A 15,000-nucleotide genomic window follows, 5' to 3' on the forward strand; every position below is an offset into this window, starting at 1 on the left:
CTATCTCGTGTTTTCCTGGAGTAAATGTACAGAATTCGAGAGAGACAATCACGTATTAGTGCTTTGTAAGGTCATTTAAAGACGTATTAATCGGTAGCTTTCATACTTCAGTGAAAGATGAAAAGACGTAACTTTTCACGAAAATTTTTACATAAAGATTGCGAATAGCTAAGACGATGAGTCAATTTAGTATAGTATACGTTTCCATATTTTTCGTTTTCTTCAAAATCTAAGTTAGCTGTTGTAGAAGATGTAAAGATATTTTTAGTGACAAACTAATCTATTATAACCTAATTTATAACTTACATTTTAAATTATAATTTGTAATAATATTCAAATTGATAACGGATTTTAACATGTATAGTTTTATAATGACATTATTTTAATTTCTTTAACTCACGTGTTATCATATTTTTTATTTTGTAATTAGGTACTGGGTGAACACAACAATGGGTCCTGTCTGGACTAATAAAGATGAAGACAGCCATCTCGCAGGTAAGAAATTGAATTAATATAATAGATTACAGTGAATACCTACTTTAAATAGAATGTTTGTTTTTTCTATATTTGTTCAAAATTAGAAATGAATTTTTTTTTTTAACAAAAATGATTAAACTAGACAAAAGAATTATTATTATTATTATTATTATTATTATTATTATTATTATTATTATTATTATTATTATTATTATTATTATTATTATTATCATACACAGTAGGACCCTTCCATGAGTAGATTTATGAATCCCTGATATCTTCCCCATAGATAAAGTGATTAATTTGTATGCATCCCTTATTATCAAATCAACAGAAACCCCATTGAAAGGGGAAATACATTCCCCATGGATATCCCCACCCCCGCTAATAATCCCTCCCTCCATACTTAGCATCATCTACACTTCCCCTTCCGCAACAGGGGGCAATTTTGGCCCGAGAGCTATGTTAGGAGAGATGGAAGGCCTCGTCAGGGGGACCTACAAGCAAGTACACAAGGAAGTCGCGGCGAAACTCCACAAAGAGTTGGCTGAGAGAGATCCTTATAGAGGAAATGGCGTAAGGTGAGTGGCGTTTGTATTCCTCGTTTGGCAGAATTACACATTCCAGATCACTTAATATTCTTGTTTATACTCTTGCCCTAATAACAAGAAGACTAGGAAGTCCTCTGTCATCGTCTTAGTAAACTGTTATGGATTGCAGCCAGCAACTGATAAGGTTTTAGGGTTGACGAATTTGTGAAGAAATAGAGGGTTAATCAGAAAGTCAGTCTGTAGTTGGCTTGGACAAACTGGGCGTAAAATTTCAGAAGTTGTGACAGAAAAATCGCATTTTAAAAGGGGTCGGTTGCCTCCGAGATTGACTCTGGGTTGCCTCATGTGCCCTCTTTAAATCCTTCTATCAAAGGCATCCTCCTCCACAATACTTCTTTACATTACCTTATCTGACCATTTAATTCTCTGCCCCTCTCTCTTTCCACCCCCTAAGCAGGTTCCTCCCAAACCCTCCTCTCTCCCTCCCTACCATCCACCCTCAACACGTGCTCACACGACCTCAGTTGTGACACTCATGACCTCTGTAATCAATACCACGCCTTCCATTCTTCTTTACTACGCCTGCCATTCTTCTTTACTACGCCTGCCATTCTTCTTTACTAGCCCTGCCATTCTTCTTATTTCATCATTTTTCAATCCTTCAAGCTGTGATATTTCCATAATTTTGAGCATTCTCATTTATGTTTTCCCAAACTTTGCTTCCTCTTTTCGTTTTCGAGTCAATGTTCCGATCCATACATTAACACAGGTCTTATTACTGTGCCATAGATCTTGACTTTTAGCTTGATTGGCATTTTCTTATCGCATACCACTCCTGCTACCTCCCTAGACTTACCCCAAGCTTTTTTTATCCATCTCAACTTCAGCCAAACACCCTCCCTCCTGACTTATAGTAGATCCCAAGTATCTAAATTGATCTACCCATTTTATAACAGAGCCTCTACTTGCATGTATGGTTGCTCTCTCTCTCTCTCTCTCTCTCTCTCTCTCTCTCTCTCTCTCTCTCTCTCTCTCTCTCTCTCTCTCTCTCTCTCTCTCTCTCTAATTAGACTAAAAAGAGATATTACCTATCTCAAATATCTTTGTAAACACACACACACACCTGTCGGTTGAATCGGTGTAACTTCAGGGGTTCAAACTTGTTACAAATGATCTCTGTCGAACAGGTTAATATAAGTTTCGATTAATAGTTTATATTATTATGATTATCATTATTATTATTATCACTTGCTAAGCTACAACCCTAGTTGGAAAAGCAGGATGCTATAAGCCCAGGGGCCCCAGCAGGGAAAATAGCCCAGTGAGGAAAAGAAACAAAGAAAATTAAATATTTAAAGAACAGTGACTGCTCTATTTATTTAATTTTAATATTTATGATTTTTCTATTTCTCGTAAATAAGGTATTCAATACTTCTCTCTATTTCCTTCCCGATCTAGGTTGCTTTCCTTACTGGACCCCTTGGAATCTTAGCTTTCTGTTTTTCCAATTAGGGTTGTAGCTTAGCGACTAATGATAATAAGTAATAATGGTATAATAATAGTAATCATTTTGGACAGTCCTTATATGCTGTCGTTTGTCTCAAAGATGTGGAATGATCTTCCCAATCAGGTAGTTGAATCTGTGAAACTTTAAGAAGTTCAAACTTGCAGTGAATGTTTTTATGTTGAACAGACCGTTTTATGTCTCTTTTTACAGTTTATGTAAGAAAGAATTGTTTTAATGTTGTTACTGTTCTTGAAACATTTTATTTTAATTGTCCATTACTTCTTTGATAGTTTATTTATTCCCTTGTTTCCTTTCGTCACGTGGTTATTTTTCCTTGTTGGAGCCCTTGGGCTTATAGGTTCTTGCTTTTCCAACTAAGGTTGTAGCTTATCTAATAATAATAATAATAATATAATAATAATAATAATAATAATAATAATGATGTTACTGGCTAAGCTGCAACCCTGGCTGGAAAAGCACAGTCATAAACCCAATGGCTCTAAGCAGGGAAAAATAGTCCAATGAGGAAAGGAAATAAATAAACTACAAGAGAAATAATGATCGAATTGAAATAATATATTTTAAGAACAGTGACAACATTATACTACTACTACTACTACTACTACTACTACTACTACTACTACTACTACTACTACTACTACTACTACTAATAATAATAATAATAATAATAATAATAATAATAATAATAATAATAATAATATCTTGTTCAGGCCGGATGGGTGTCTTCACCAGCACAATCCCGGAGGGAATCACTCGACCGAGGAAGGGAACCACCTTAACCACATCCTTTGGAATCCTTACGCGGGAGCTTACGGCAAGGAATTACTCAGGGTGAGATATCCTGCGTCATCTTTCCTTTTATCTTTTAAAAGTTGAATCAGTAGAACTTCAAAAGTTCAAAGTTGCAGCAAATGTTTTTATTTTGAATAGGGTGACATAAGTCTTTTTATAGTTTATATATGACATCTGTTTTGATGTTGATACTGTTTTTAGAATGATTTATTGTTAATTTTTTCTCATCATTTATTTATTTCCTTATTTCCTTTCCTCACTGGGCTATTCTTCCCTATTGGAGCCCTTGAGCTTATAGCATCTTGCTTTTCCAACTAGGGTTGTAGCTTGGCTAATAATAATAATAATAATAATAATAATAATAATAATAATAATAATAATAATAATAATAATTTGTTCTCATCATTTATTTATTTCCTTATTTCCTTTTCTCACTGGGCTATTCTTCCCTATTGGAGCCCTTGGGCTTATAGCATCTTGCTTTTCCAACTAGGGATGTAGCTTGGCTGATAATAATAATAATAATAATAATAATAATAATTTTTTCTCATCATTTATTTATCTCCTTATTTCCTTTCCTCACTGGGCTATTTTTCTCTATTGGAGCCCTTGAGCTTATAGCATCTTGCTTTTCCAGCTAGGGTTGTAGCTTGGCTAATAATAATAATAATAATAATAATAATAATAATAATAATAATAATAATAATAATAATTTACGCCATAAACCAGTCTCTTTAATAAGATATCATTGAATTAATTATAATATTCAAAATATACAAAGTAAACGAGAGTATCACCCAACGGATTCTCTGATCATTTTCAAAACTCAAAGGTTAGAAAACACACCGAACATAAGCTTCTCAGCTATTTGCTAAACCCAAGACAAACGTGATATCTGTATGCTGATCCATTGGCCGCTGTTAACAGCACGTCGGCTTGATCATGACGTGGTATAGCGGCACAGACCTCGACTATGACGAAGATTCGATCGAGGGACTCTATTCTACCTACCTCGATTGCCAGCAGTGGATTTGCAGGGGGAATATCATCGAACCGACCGTGGCTGGAAGGAAGATAACTAACGGTAATGCTCTGTGCTTCTTCTTCTTCTTCTTCTTCTTCCTCTTCTACTTCTTCTTCTACTTCTTCCTCTTCTACTTCTTCTTCTACTTCTTCCTCTTCTTCTTCTTCTTCTTCTTCTTCTTCTTCTTCTTCTTCTTTTTATTACTGGCATTATATGAAGTTTGTCGTAGTCTTTTGTTTTTGTAATTTGTAGTTACGTTCATAAAGTAATTAGTTTTATTGATGAAAATTCTTCTTCGTCTTCTTCTTCTTCTTCTTCTTACTACTACTACTACTACTACTACTACTACTACTACTACTACTACTACTACTACTACTACTATTTATGAAAATTCTTCTTCTTCTTCTTCTTCTTCTTCTTCTTCTTCTTCCTAGCAATATTTAGAATTCACCGCCTTCGTTCGTTTTTGTAATTTGTAATTACGTTCTTAAATTAATTAGTTTTATTTATGAAAATTGTATGCGAGTTTACAATATAGACCTATATGGTATTAAAAGAAAGTTGACACTCGGACTGATAGCTAATAAAAATGACTATAGGCCTACGTAGTAGTGAATAAGAGAAATTTAATCAAACAAAATTAAAACATAGAATAAACAAGAATATAAAACACAGAAATCAAGCTTACAAACTATTAATAACTAACGCTCACGTACACTGTATGTTTCGTTACTCAATTGGTACATTTCTTGTACATTTCTTTAGAATCAATGAAGCATTTGACAGTAAATCAGATTTTAAAAACTTGTTGTTCATGGCCTTAGTGAAATATTATATTATAAAATTACCCCCCCCCCCCCACCCCAATAACGGAAAGTTGATTATTTTCTATAATCATGTCACGGTTTCATATAAATTTAACAATTGTCTGGATTAAAATCAATATTTGATACTACTTTGTATGGAAGTAATGAGTAAAAAATAGGAAAGCAGACTTTAATAGTAGATTTTTGAGAATAATAATAATAATAATAATAATAATAATAATAATAATAATAATAATAATAATGTAATGGTGAAGTCTTCTCTCTCTCTCTCTCTCTCTCTCTCTCTCTCTCTCTCTCTCTCTCTCTCTCTCTCTCACACACACAGTATATATGAATGTGTGTGCATCGGTCTATATATCTGTCTATCTATCCATCTAAATATATGGCATTAGTGTAATTATTTAACAACAGAAATCAACACCTGCCTTTTAACCTGCACTCACCCACCACTCCCCACTCTGCAGGTGAAACAATCACCCACTACGGCGGGAAAGGCCTCATCCACAAGACGGGCCTCTGCCTGCACAAGATCGGACGCCACCACGGAGAGGTGCAGAGCGTCCTGCACCGATACGCCAACATCATACCTGAGCCTGAGTACGCTTTGGTGGGACACAGGCACTTCTTTTAGTAAGTCGTCCCTTTAACGATAAGTTTTTAGAGAGAGTTTTAATTTAGCCATATATAATCTTGAGAATATAACCTTTGAGAAAGTACCTTGACTGTACACTTAGAGGTTTGATCTTTAAAGGGAATTTTAATTTGGCGATAAATGTGCACTGTGCACTTACAGACTTGCTCTTCAAAGGGAGTTTTAATTTAGCGATATATAATCAGGAGTATTTCATCATTTCCTACGCCTATTGACGCAAAGGGTCTCGGTTTGATTTCGCCAGTCGTCTTTATCTTGAGCTTTTAATTCAATGCTTCGCCATTCATAATTTCCTAGTTCACGCTTCATAGTCCTCAGCCATATAGGCCTGGGTCTTCCAGTTAAACGTTTGGTGAGCTAATCTTGCATGGGGAGTGTGAAGAGCATGCCCAAACCGGATGATCTCATCCACTTATGGCACTCTAGTAATCTCTCTTATAGTTTAATTTCTAATCCTGTCCAGCCATTCAACTCCAAATATTCTTCTAATTGCTCTGTTCTCAAATGTACAAAATCTGTTGAATATTGTTTCATTGTCTTACCACGACTCGTGTCCATACAGTAACACCGATCTCACTAAACTGATATATAGCCTGATTTTTATATTTCTGTGTGTAATTTCAAACGATTTGATCATCAAATTTTACTTAACTTACCCCTTGTCTGATTAGCTTTTTCCAATCTTCCACTAAACTCTACAGTAGTTCCTAAATACTTAGATGATTCTACCTCATTAATCCTTTCTCCTTTCAATGATATTTCATCTCCCATTGCATACTTCGTTCTCATCACCTCTGTCTTTCTTCTATTTATCTTGACCCCAACTTCCTGTGATATTTCATACATTCTGGTAAGCAAGCTTTGCAAGTCCTGCGGTGTTCTGCTAATAAGGACAGCACCATCAGCATACTCTAAGTCTGCCAATTTCCTATTACCAATCCAATCCAATCCTTCTCCATCATCCCCAACTGTTCTATGCATTACAAAATCCACGAGAAGGATAAACAACATAGGTGACAACACATTCCCTTGGGGGTACTCCGCTGTTCACTGGAAATTCATTTGATAGGACTCTACTAACATTAACCTTGCACTTGCTATGCTCATTAAAATATAACTTTTGATTAATTAGAGGAACTTTGACGTTCAGAATGTACACTTGGAGGTTTGGACATTAAAGACCATTTTTAAAGGCATTTTAATTTAGCGATATATAATCTTCAGCATATAACCTTTGATAAAGTAGAGGACCTTTGACGTTCAAAAATGTACACTTAAAAAAGGTTTGCCCTTTAAAGAAAAGTTTTTAAGGGCATTTTAATTTAGCGATAAATGATCTTTAGAATATAAAGTCAGATCATTTTTAAGGGCATTTTAATTTAGCGATATATAATCTTCAGCATATAACCTTCGATAAAGTAGCGGACCTTTGACGTTCAAAAATGTACACTTAAAAAAAGGTTTGCCCTTTAAAGATAAGTTTTAAGGGCATTTTAATTTAGCGATAAATGATCTTTAGAATATAAAGTCTTTAAGTATAAAGCTTAATGTTGATCTTGGGTTGCTCCCAGCACAGATTTGTCGGTGCATCATCGTCGCGAGTACTATGCCAGTGTTCGGATACTGTCTAACCGAACTGTTCGGCCGGAGTCGTGGGCCTCGGGAGAGAATATCCATGGATTCTTTCAGGTGGGTACATCTTTATAATTATTATTATTATTATCATTATTATTGTTATTATTATTATCAGTAGTAGTAGTAGTAGTAGTAGTAGTTCTATTATTATTATTTTTATTATTATTATTATTATTAGTAGTAGTAGTAGTAGTAGTAGTTCTATTATTATTAGTAGTAGTAGTAGTAGTAGTAGTAGTAGTAGTAGTAATAGTAGTAGTAGTATTTCTGTTATTATTATTATTGTTATTAGTAGTAGTAGTAGTAGTAGTAGTAGTAGTAGTAGTAGTATTTCTACTATTATTATTATCATTATTGTTAGTATTATTATTATTTTTATTGTTATTATTATTATTTGCTAAGCCACAACCATAGTGGGAAAAGCAGGCTGCTATAAGCCGAAGGCCTCCAACAGGGAAAATAGCATAATGAGCAAACTAAATAAATAAACTACAAGAGCAGCAATGAACAATTAGAATAAGATATTTTTAAGAACAGTAGGAGCCATCTTTGCTGAAATTATTATTATTATTATTATTATTATTATTATTATTATTATTATTATTATTATTATTATTATTATTATTATTATTATTATTATTCAAAAGGATTAAATATTTATATGGAATAGATATCAAAGGGAAAGAAATGTCTACTGTACTTAATAACTATGTAGATATATTCATTGTTAGTAAATCGAATATTCAATATTGCTCTCTCTCTCTCTCTCTCTCTCTCTCTCTCTCTCTCTCTCTCTCTCTCTCTCTCTCTCTCTCTCTCTCTCTCTCTCTCAGGTACATGACATTCAGTACTCACATTGACGAGCTGAGTAGAAAAGTTAGTGGCATTCTAATGTATTTAAGTAGAGTAAAAGATTACTTTGATGATACTACTCGAGCTTTTATTGTGGAAAGTCTGGTCTTGAGTGTAATAAACTACTGTATTAAGATATGGGGGTCTACTAATGATATGCACATGGAAAAAGCTCAAAAAATCCAAAACTTTGCTGGTAGAGTAGCCGTTATTGGGGTGAAAAAACACGATCACATCACCCCAACCCTCCAGCAATTAAAGTGGATAAAATTAAAAGAAAAGTGTATGTACGATGTTTGTGTTTTTGTTCTTAAAAGTTTGAGAAAAGAATATCCCAACTGGCTATACACATTTCCTACAGTTGGTAATTGTAGGAATGCATTAACCAGACAGAATGAAAATCTACTTGTAGACAGCTATCGAACTGATTTGGGTTCACGCTCAATGGCGATAAGGGGCCCAGCTTGCTGGAATAAACTACCTCTGGAAATAAGAAAATGTATAAATGTTAGTTCTGATTTATTCAAAAAGAAACTTAAGCAATATTTTTTAAATTTTACTTGAATGTATATATATCCTAAATTTTTACAATCCAATTATTGTGAATTTTATGTAAATAATGTATATTGTTATGTAACAGAATAACCATTTTATAATGGAATAAAGGTTTTTGACTTTGACTTTGACTCTCTCTCTCCAGGCCGATGGCTTCATGACGGTCCTGGTGGACGGAGGTGAATTTGGGACTCGACGGAACGAAGTCTTCCAGGTGTACGACTGGGCAAGAGTACCCGGTGTCACCAACCAGTACACAAAACACATTCCTGGAGTTAGTTTTGAAATCTTTTTTATGTTTTTATTTGCATATTATTAATTCTTAATACTTGAGGTATTTTTTTATATTAGATTTCGCTGGCTGATTGTATTTTGATTGGCATAATGATTCTTAGTGGGTGGGGTATTGTAAAAAGTCAATTGTCTATGATACAACGTTTTTTATCATTAAATTCTTTGCAACAACACCTTGGGATCTCATTCTGGCTGTAAGTTTTTCTTTTTTTTTCTTTTTGCATTCTGACCATAAGTTATTTTGCATTCTAGGGACAAGTTATTTTTTTATTAGCATTTTGATCTTAAATTACTTTGAATATTCGCCACATGTTATTTTTTTTTTTTTTTTTTTTTTGCATTCTGGTCATAAGATATTTTGCATTCTAGCCACAAGTTATTTTGCATTCTGCCCATAAGTTATTTGCATTGACGCCATATATTTTACATTCTGATATTCAAGTTATTTTGTATTTCGTCCATAAGTTATTTTACATTGTGGCCATAAGTTACTTTCCATTGTGGCCATAAGTTATTTTTCATTCCGGCTATAAGTTATTTTGCATTCCGGCTTTAAGTTATTTTGCATTCCGGCTATAAGTTATTTTGCATTCTGGCCATAAGTTATTTGCATTGACGCCATATATTTTACATTCTGATATTCAAGTTATTTTGTATTTCGTCCATAAGTTATTTTACATTCTGACCATAAGTTATATTGCATTGTGGCTATATTTTTTACATTCTGCTCTATAAATACATTGCATTTTGACCCTAAGTTATTTTGCATTGTGGCCATAAGTTATTTTGCATTCCGGCTATAAGTTATTTTGCATTCCGGCTTTAAGTTATTTTGCATTCTGGCTATAAGTTATTTTGCATTCCGGCTTTAAGTTATTTTGAATTCCGGCTATAAGTTATTTTGCATTCCGGCTTTAAGTTATTCTGCATTCCGGCTTTAAGTTATTTTGCATTCCGGCTTTAAGTTATTTTACATTCCGGCTTTAAGTTATTTTGCATTCCGGCTTTAAGTTATTTTACATTCCGGCTTTAAGTTATTTTACATTCCGGCTATTAATCGAAGTGATTTCTCCGTTTCCCCTTTGAGCTGAATCATCTCCCTCCCCCTTCCAGTACGACCTGAACGCCCGCTACTCGAGGAGGTTCTTCAACGACGCCAAATTCACGGGCGGCGTGACGGACGGCCTCGTGGGCGTAGCCAGCATGATCTACAACCGCCCTTACGTGCCTCTCCACGCCCTGAAATCCTGGTTCTTCTTCGACGAAGTCATTGTGGTCGTCGGCTCCGGCATAACTCTTGAACCGAGTCAGGCGACCCATAAGGATGTTGGCACCACGCTGACGCAGGTGAGGTTACATCTGCTGATGTCCGCTGACATATTCACTTTGCGATGACGTCAGCTGTGATGTTTCACAAGTCGGGGTAAATTTACATATATTAGCGTATTGCTGACATTCTTACAGAATTTAGTATGTCAGCACATTGCTGACGCCATCTGAAATCACATATGTCAGCACATTTCTGCTATATAAAATTATACATACTAGAGTGCTTTGCTGACACCCATATAAAAGGAAATAAGTCAGCGCATTTCTTTTATTATTTGAAAAGTTAATATGTCAGCATACTCCTGACTCCGTTTAAAATCACATATGTCAATGCATTGCTGCCATATAAAATTGAATACTTGAGTGCTTTGCTGATGCCCATTTTAAATGAAATGAGCTAACTAATTGCTGACTTCCATGTAAAATATCATGCTTGAGTGCTTTCCTGACAGTCAGCGCATTGCTGACATCCTTGTGAAATGAACTTATTGTTTTTTTCGGGTTCCAAACAGACAATTTTATTTTATTTATTTATTTTTTTTTTTCAATATCTACGTTGTTTTTATCGATGCTAAATGATTTTGATTCATAAAATATTTTCATAATGATGATAAGAATAAGGAAGTTTTTCCAAAGTTGAAAAATAGTTACATCCAAGTAATATCGGACAAATTTTTTTGTAATATTATTCAAATTGCCAACTCAAATTGATAGTTGATTGAAAAAAAAAAATTCTTCTATTTCTAAATGCCAACAGTGTTATTTCCCAATGAAGAATAAAAACTTTATCAAAACAAGAAGAGAAATAAGATAGAATAGTGTGCCCGAGTGTACCCTCAAGCAAGAGAACTCTACCCCAAGACAGTGGAAGACCATGGTACAGAAGCTATGGCACTACCCAAGGCTAGAGAACAGTGGTTTGATTTTGGAGTGTCCTTCTCCTAGAAGAACTGCTTACCATAGCTAAAGAGTCTCTTCTACCCTCACGAGGAGGAAAGTGGCCACTGAACAATTACAGTGCCGTAGTTAACCCCTTTGATGAAGAGGAATTGTTTGGTAATCTTAGTGTTGTCAGGTGTATGAGGACAAAGGAGAATCTGTAAAGAATAGGCCAGACTATTCGGTGTATGTGTAGGCAAAGGTTAAATGAACCGTAGCCAGAGAGAAGGATCCAATGTAGTACTGTCTGGTCAGTCAAAGAACCCCACAATTTTTCTTATATTACTAATTGCTAAGAGGCCTATCTATCGCATGCAAATAGATAGCTTTCTAACGAGGATAAATATTCATTTCTAAATTAGTATTATTATTATTACTTGCTAAGCTACAACCCTAGTTAGAAAAGTAGGATGCTATAAGGCCAGGGGCGCCAACAGGGAAAATAGCCCAGTGAGGAAAGGAAACAAAGGAAAAAATATTTTAGGAACAGTAATATTAAAATGAACATTTCCCAATAAATTATAAAAACTTTAACAAAACATGAAGAAGAAAATCAAGATAGAATAGTGTGCCCGAGTGTACCCTCAAGCAAGAAAACTCTAACCCAAGACAGTGGAAGACCATGGTACATAGGTTATGGCACTACCCAAGCCTAGAGAACAATGGTTTGACAAATTTTTTGATTCGCCCGACAACAGATCGTCTTCACCGGCGAGTACATCGTGGGGACCAAGCACAGTGGGGAGATGGTCATGGGAATGGGGAGAGGGAATTTCCATCAACCGTCCTGGGTCTTCCATCGGAACGTGAGTTACGTTTTCCTGAACGGCGATGAACACCTTCACACGCTGGCCGAGACACGTTCGCATGGGCGGAAGAAGCTGGATGTGTTTACGTGAGTTGCAGTCATTGACATTTTCACAGTGGTTAGATCTGCTCTTATTATTATTATTATTATTATTTTTATTATTATCATCATGTTGATGTTGTTATAATCGCTACTATAAATATAATTTCATTATTTTGGTGTAGTTGTTATCATTATTATTATTATTATTATTATTATTATTATTATTATTATTATTATTATTATTATTATTACTTTGTTGTTGTTATTATTATTATTATTATTATTATTATTATTATTATTATTATTATTATTATTATTATTGTTTATATACGATATAATTCTTATTACTTCACTTTTAATTGTTGCTTTTTATAGATAAAGACATCAGTTTAAAACCCAAATTTTTTCCTGGATTTATAAAACATTAAAAAAAGGTAATGAAATAACTAAATACTCGCGCTAATAACAATTTCCTCCCTTCGGAAGATCTTGGATAACCCACACACCATCTCCGTCCAATGCCACCCTTGCTTACGCTGTCCTCCCGGCCACCAACGTCGAGATGACTAGACGTTTCTTCGAGAATCGAACTGTTGAAGTAGTCGTTCAAAGCGAGGAAATACACGTCGTCTGTCATCACCCATCTAGGGTGAGTATGCTCTCCTATGTTGCCATTTGCTGTACTTTGTTAATGTTTTTTTTTTTTTAAATATCTTATTTTGATTTTTTTTTTTACATATAGCGTTTATTTATTTCCTTGTTTCCTTTCCTCGCTGGGGTATTTTTCTCCTGTTGGAGCCCTTTGGCTTATAGCATCTTGCTTTTCCAACTAGGGTTGTAGCTTGGCTAGTAATAATAATAATAATAATAATAATAATAATAATAATAATAATAATAATAATAATAAAAATTGTAAGAGCCACCCATACTAGGTTGGTTTGCTGTGAGCGCTCAGACAAAAGTCTCCCACCAACACCTGCGTGGTGATGAAAACTGGCCAAACCCCAGACGTGAAACGGCTGCATTTGTTTTTGTTGTTGTTGTTTATTGTTGTCGTTGTTGTTGTTACACTGTAAAAAGCATTATTAGTGGGTATTTGCAATATTCCTTTGGAAACTAGCTGCACCCACTTTAAAGCCTTCTACTACACCTTCATTCCCGCTTCCTTCCTTGGTACTAATTGGCCTCTCAGGCCATAGCGCTGTGTAGTATGAGCTAAATTCATCATTGCTAATCCTAAGATACATTTATTCTATTAAATACACTACTGTATTGTAAGTGGATTTTATTATCTATAGAAGAAATACTGTATTTCAGTTATATACTTTGTCCTTGCTAACTAACATTCCATAGAAAGAAGATATGTGAATTTCTCCAAAAATTTTGACAAAAAGGTCTTAAGGGGCCCATACACGTTCAAAAATATCGTCAAAATTTTGCATCAAAATTTTGATGCAAAATTTGATCGTGTGTAGGACGTTTTGACATCAAAAAGTCCTACACACGATCAAATTTTGCATCAAAATTTTGATGCAAAATTTTGACGATTTTTTTGAACGTGTATTTAAGCCTTTACATATTCAAATGACTCTTACTAATGAGCTAATTACTAATCAGTTAAAGAATAAAAACCCCTCGAATTTCATATAACCGTAATTAAACTTTCATAATTTTTCTCACATTCGCACCGACCTTTACTTAAAACTATGTATATGTGATATAAAGTTGAACGGTTTCAGCAGTCTGGTATGTACATTTGGCTTCATTAATTCCAGTACACTTTTTGTGAAGTTGAGGAGACATCAGTGTTCCGGAATTAATGAAACCAACTGTACCTCTGAATTCTATTAGCCAATGGAGACCCTTCTAGTAATGTTTATTTTAAAGAAATCATCTTTAGATCACTTAACCCTTTCACCCCCAAAGGACGTACCGGTACGTTCTTGCAAAACACTGTTAATTACATATTTATACATATTTTTGATAATTTTACGGGAAACTTCAGGCATTTTCCAAAAGAATGAGACCAACCTGACCTCTCTAGGACAAAAATTAAGCTTTTTAGAGCAATTTAAAAAAAAATTATATAGCAAAATGTGCTCGAAATTCAACCTTATGGTGGGGGTAAAAGATTCACAATGTAGCGGTACTTAGCTTGAATGTAGTACCACCAACCATCCAATCTTGCTAAGCTACCTAAAGTTGCCCATCCCTTCGGCCTTTGTATTTACAGATTAATTCAAGTCGTTGTTATATTGGTAAAAAACGTGTTTTTTACCGTTTAAAGGTAGGCTAATCCATTAACAATGGGGTTAGATAAGATTAAATCTAGATAATTTTACTTAAAACAATAAAGATGAAACAGAGGACAAGGGAAAAATGCATTTCTCCATTGCATGTAATGTGAGCAACGTAAAAAAAGAAGAAAAAAGCACGGTGAAAAAGTGTATATGTTCATTGTATGCAATGTGAGCAATATGAAAAAAAAAAGAAATAAGAGCACAATAAATTTTGTATATGTCCATTGCATGAAATCTAAACAACATTTAAAAAAGAAGAAAAAAAAAGCAATGAAAAATGCGTTTGTCCATTGCATGTAATGTGAGCAACATAAAAAAAAAGAAGAAAAAAGAGCACAGTGAACATTTTTATATGTCCATTGCGTGCAATGTGTACAACAACAGCAACAATAGAA

General features: G+C 34.3%; 1 protein-coding gene across 1 annotated transcript in view; it reads left to right on the forward strand.

The window, feature by feature from the left end:
- LOC137620622 (chondroitinase-AC-like) overlaps positions 1 to 15,000 on the forward strand; it is a 28,619-nt gene that overhangs the window by 12,761 nt on the left and 858 nt on the right. Inside the window, exons 5-14 of the mRNA XM_068350917.1 lie at positions 431 to 495; positions 917 to 1,058; positions 3,267 to 3,387; positions 4,276 to 4,432; positions 5,664 to 5,829; positions 7,423 to 7,540; positions 9,039 to 9,167; positions 10,301 to 10,534; positions 12,154 to 12,350; positions 12,792 to 12,954. Coding sequence (XP_068207018.1) covers positions 431 to 495; positions 917 to 1,058; positions 3,267 to 3,387; positions 4,276 to 4,432; positions 5,664 to 5,829; positions 7,423 to 7,540; positions 9,039 to 9,167; positions 10,301 to 10,534; positions 12,154 to 12,350; positions 12,792 to 12,954 — 1,492 coding nt within the window. The remainder of the gene's footprint in view (positions 1 to 430; positions 496 to 916; positions 1,059 to 3,266; positions 3,388 to 4,275; positions 4,433 to 5,663; positions 5,830 to 7,422; positions 7,541 to 9,038; positions 9,168 to 10,300; positions 10,535 to 12,153; positions 12,351 to 12,791; positions 12,955 to 15,000) is intronic.

This window comes from Palaemon carinicauda, chromosome 27, assembly GCF_036898095.1.
Source record: "Palaemon carinicauda isolate YSFRI2023 chromosome 27, ASM3689809v2, whole genome shotgun sequence".
NCBI lineage: Eukaryota > Metazoa > Arthropoda > Malacostraca > Decapoda > Palaemonidae > Palaemon > Palaemon carinicauda.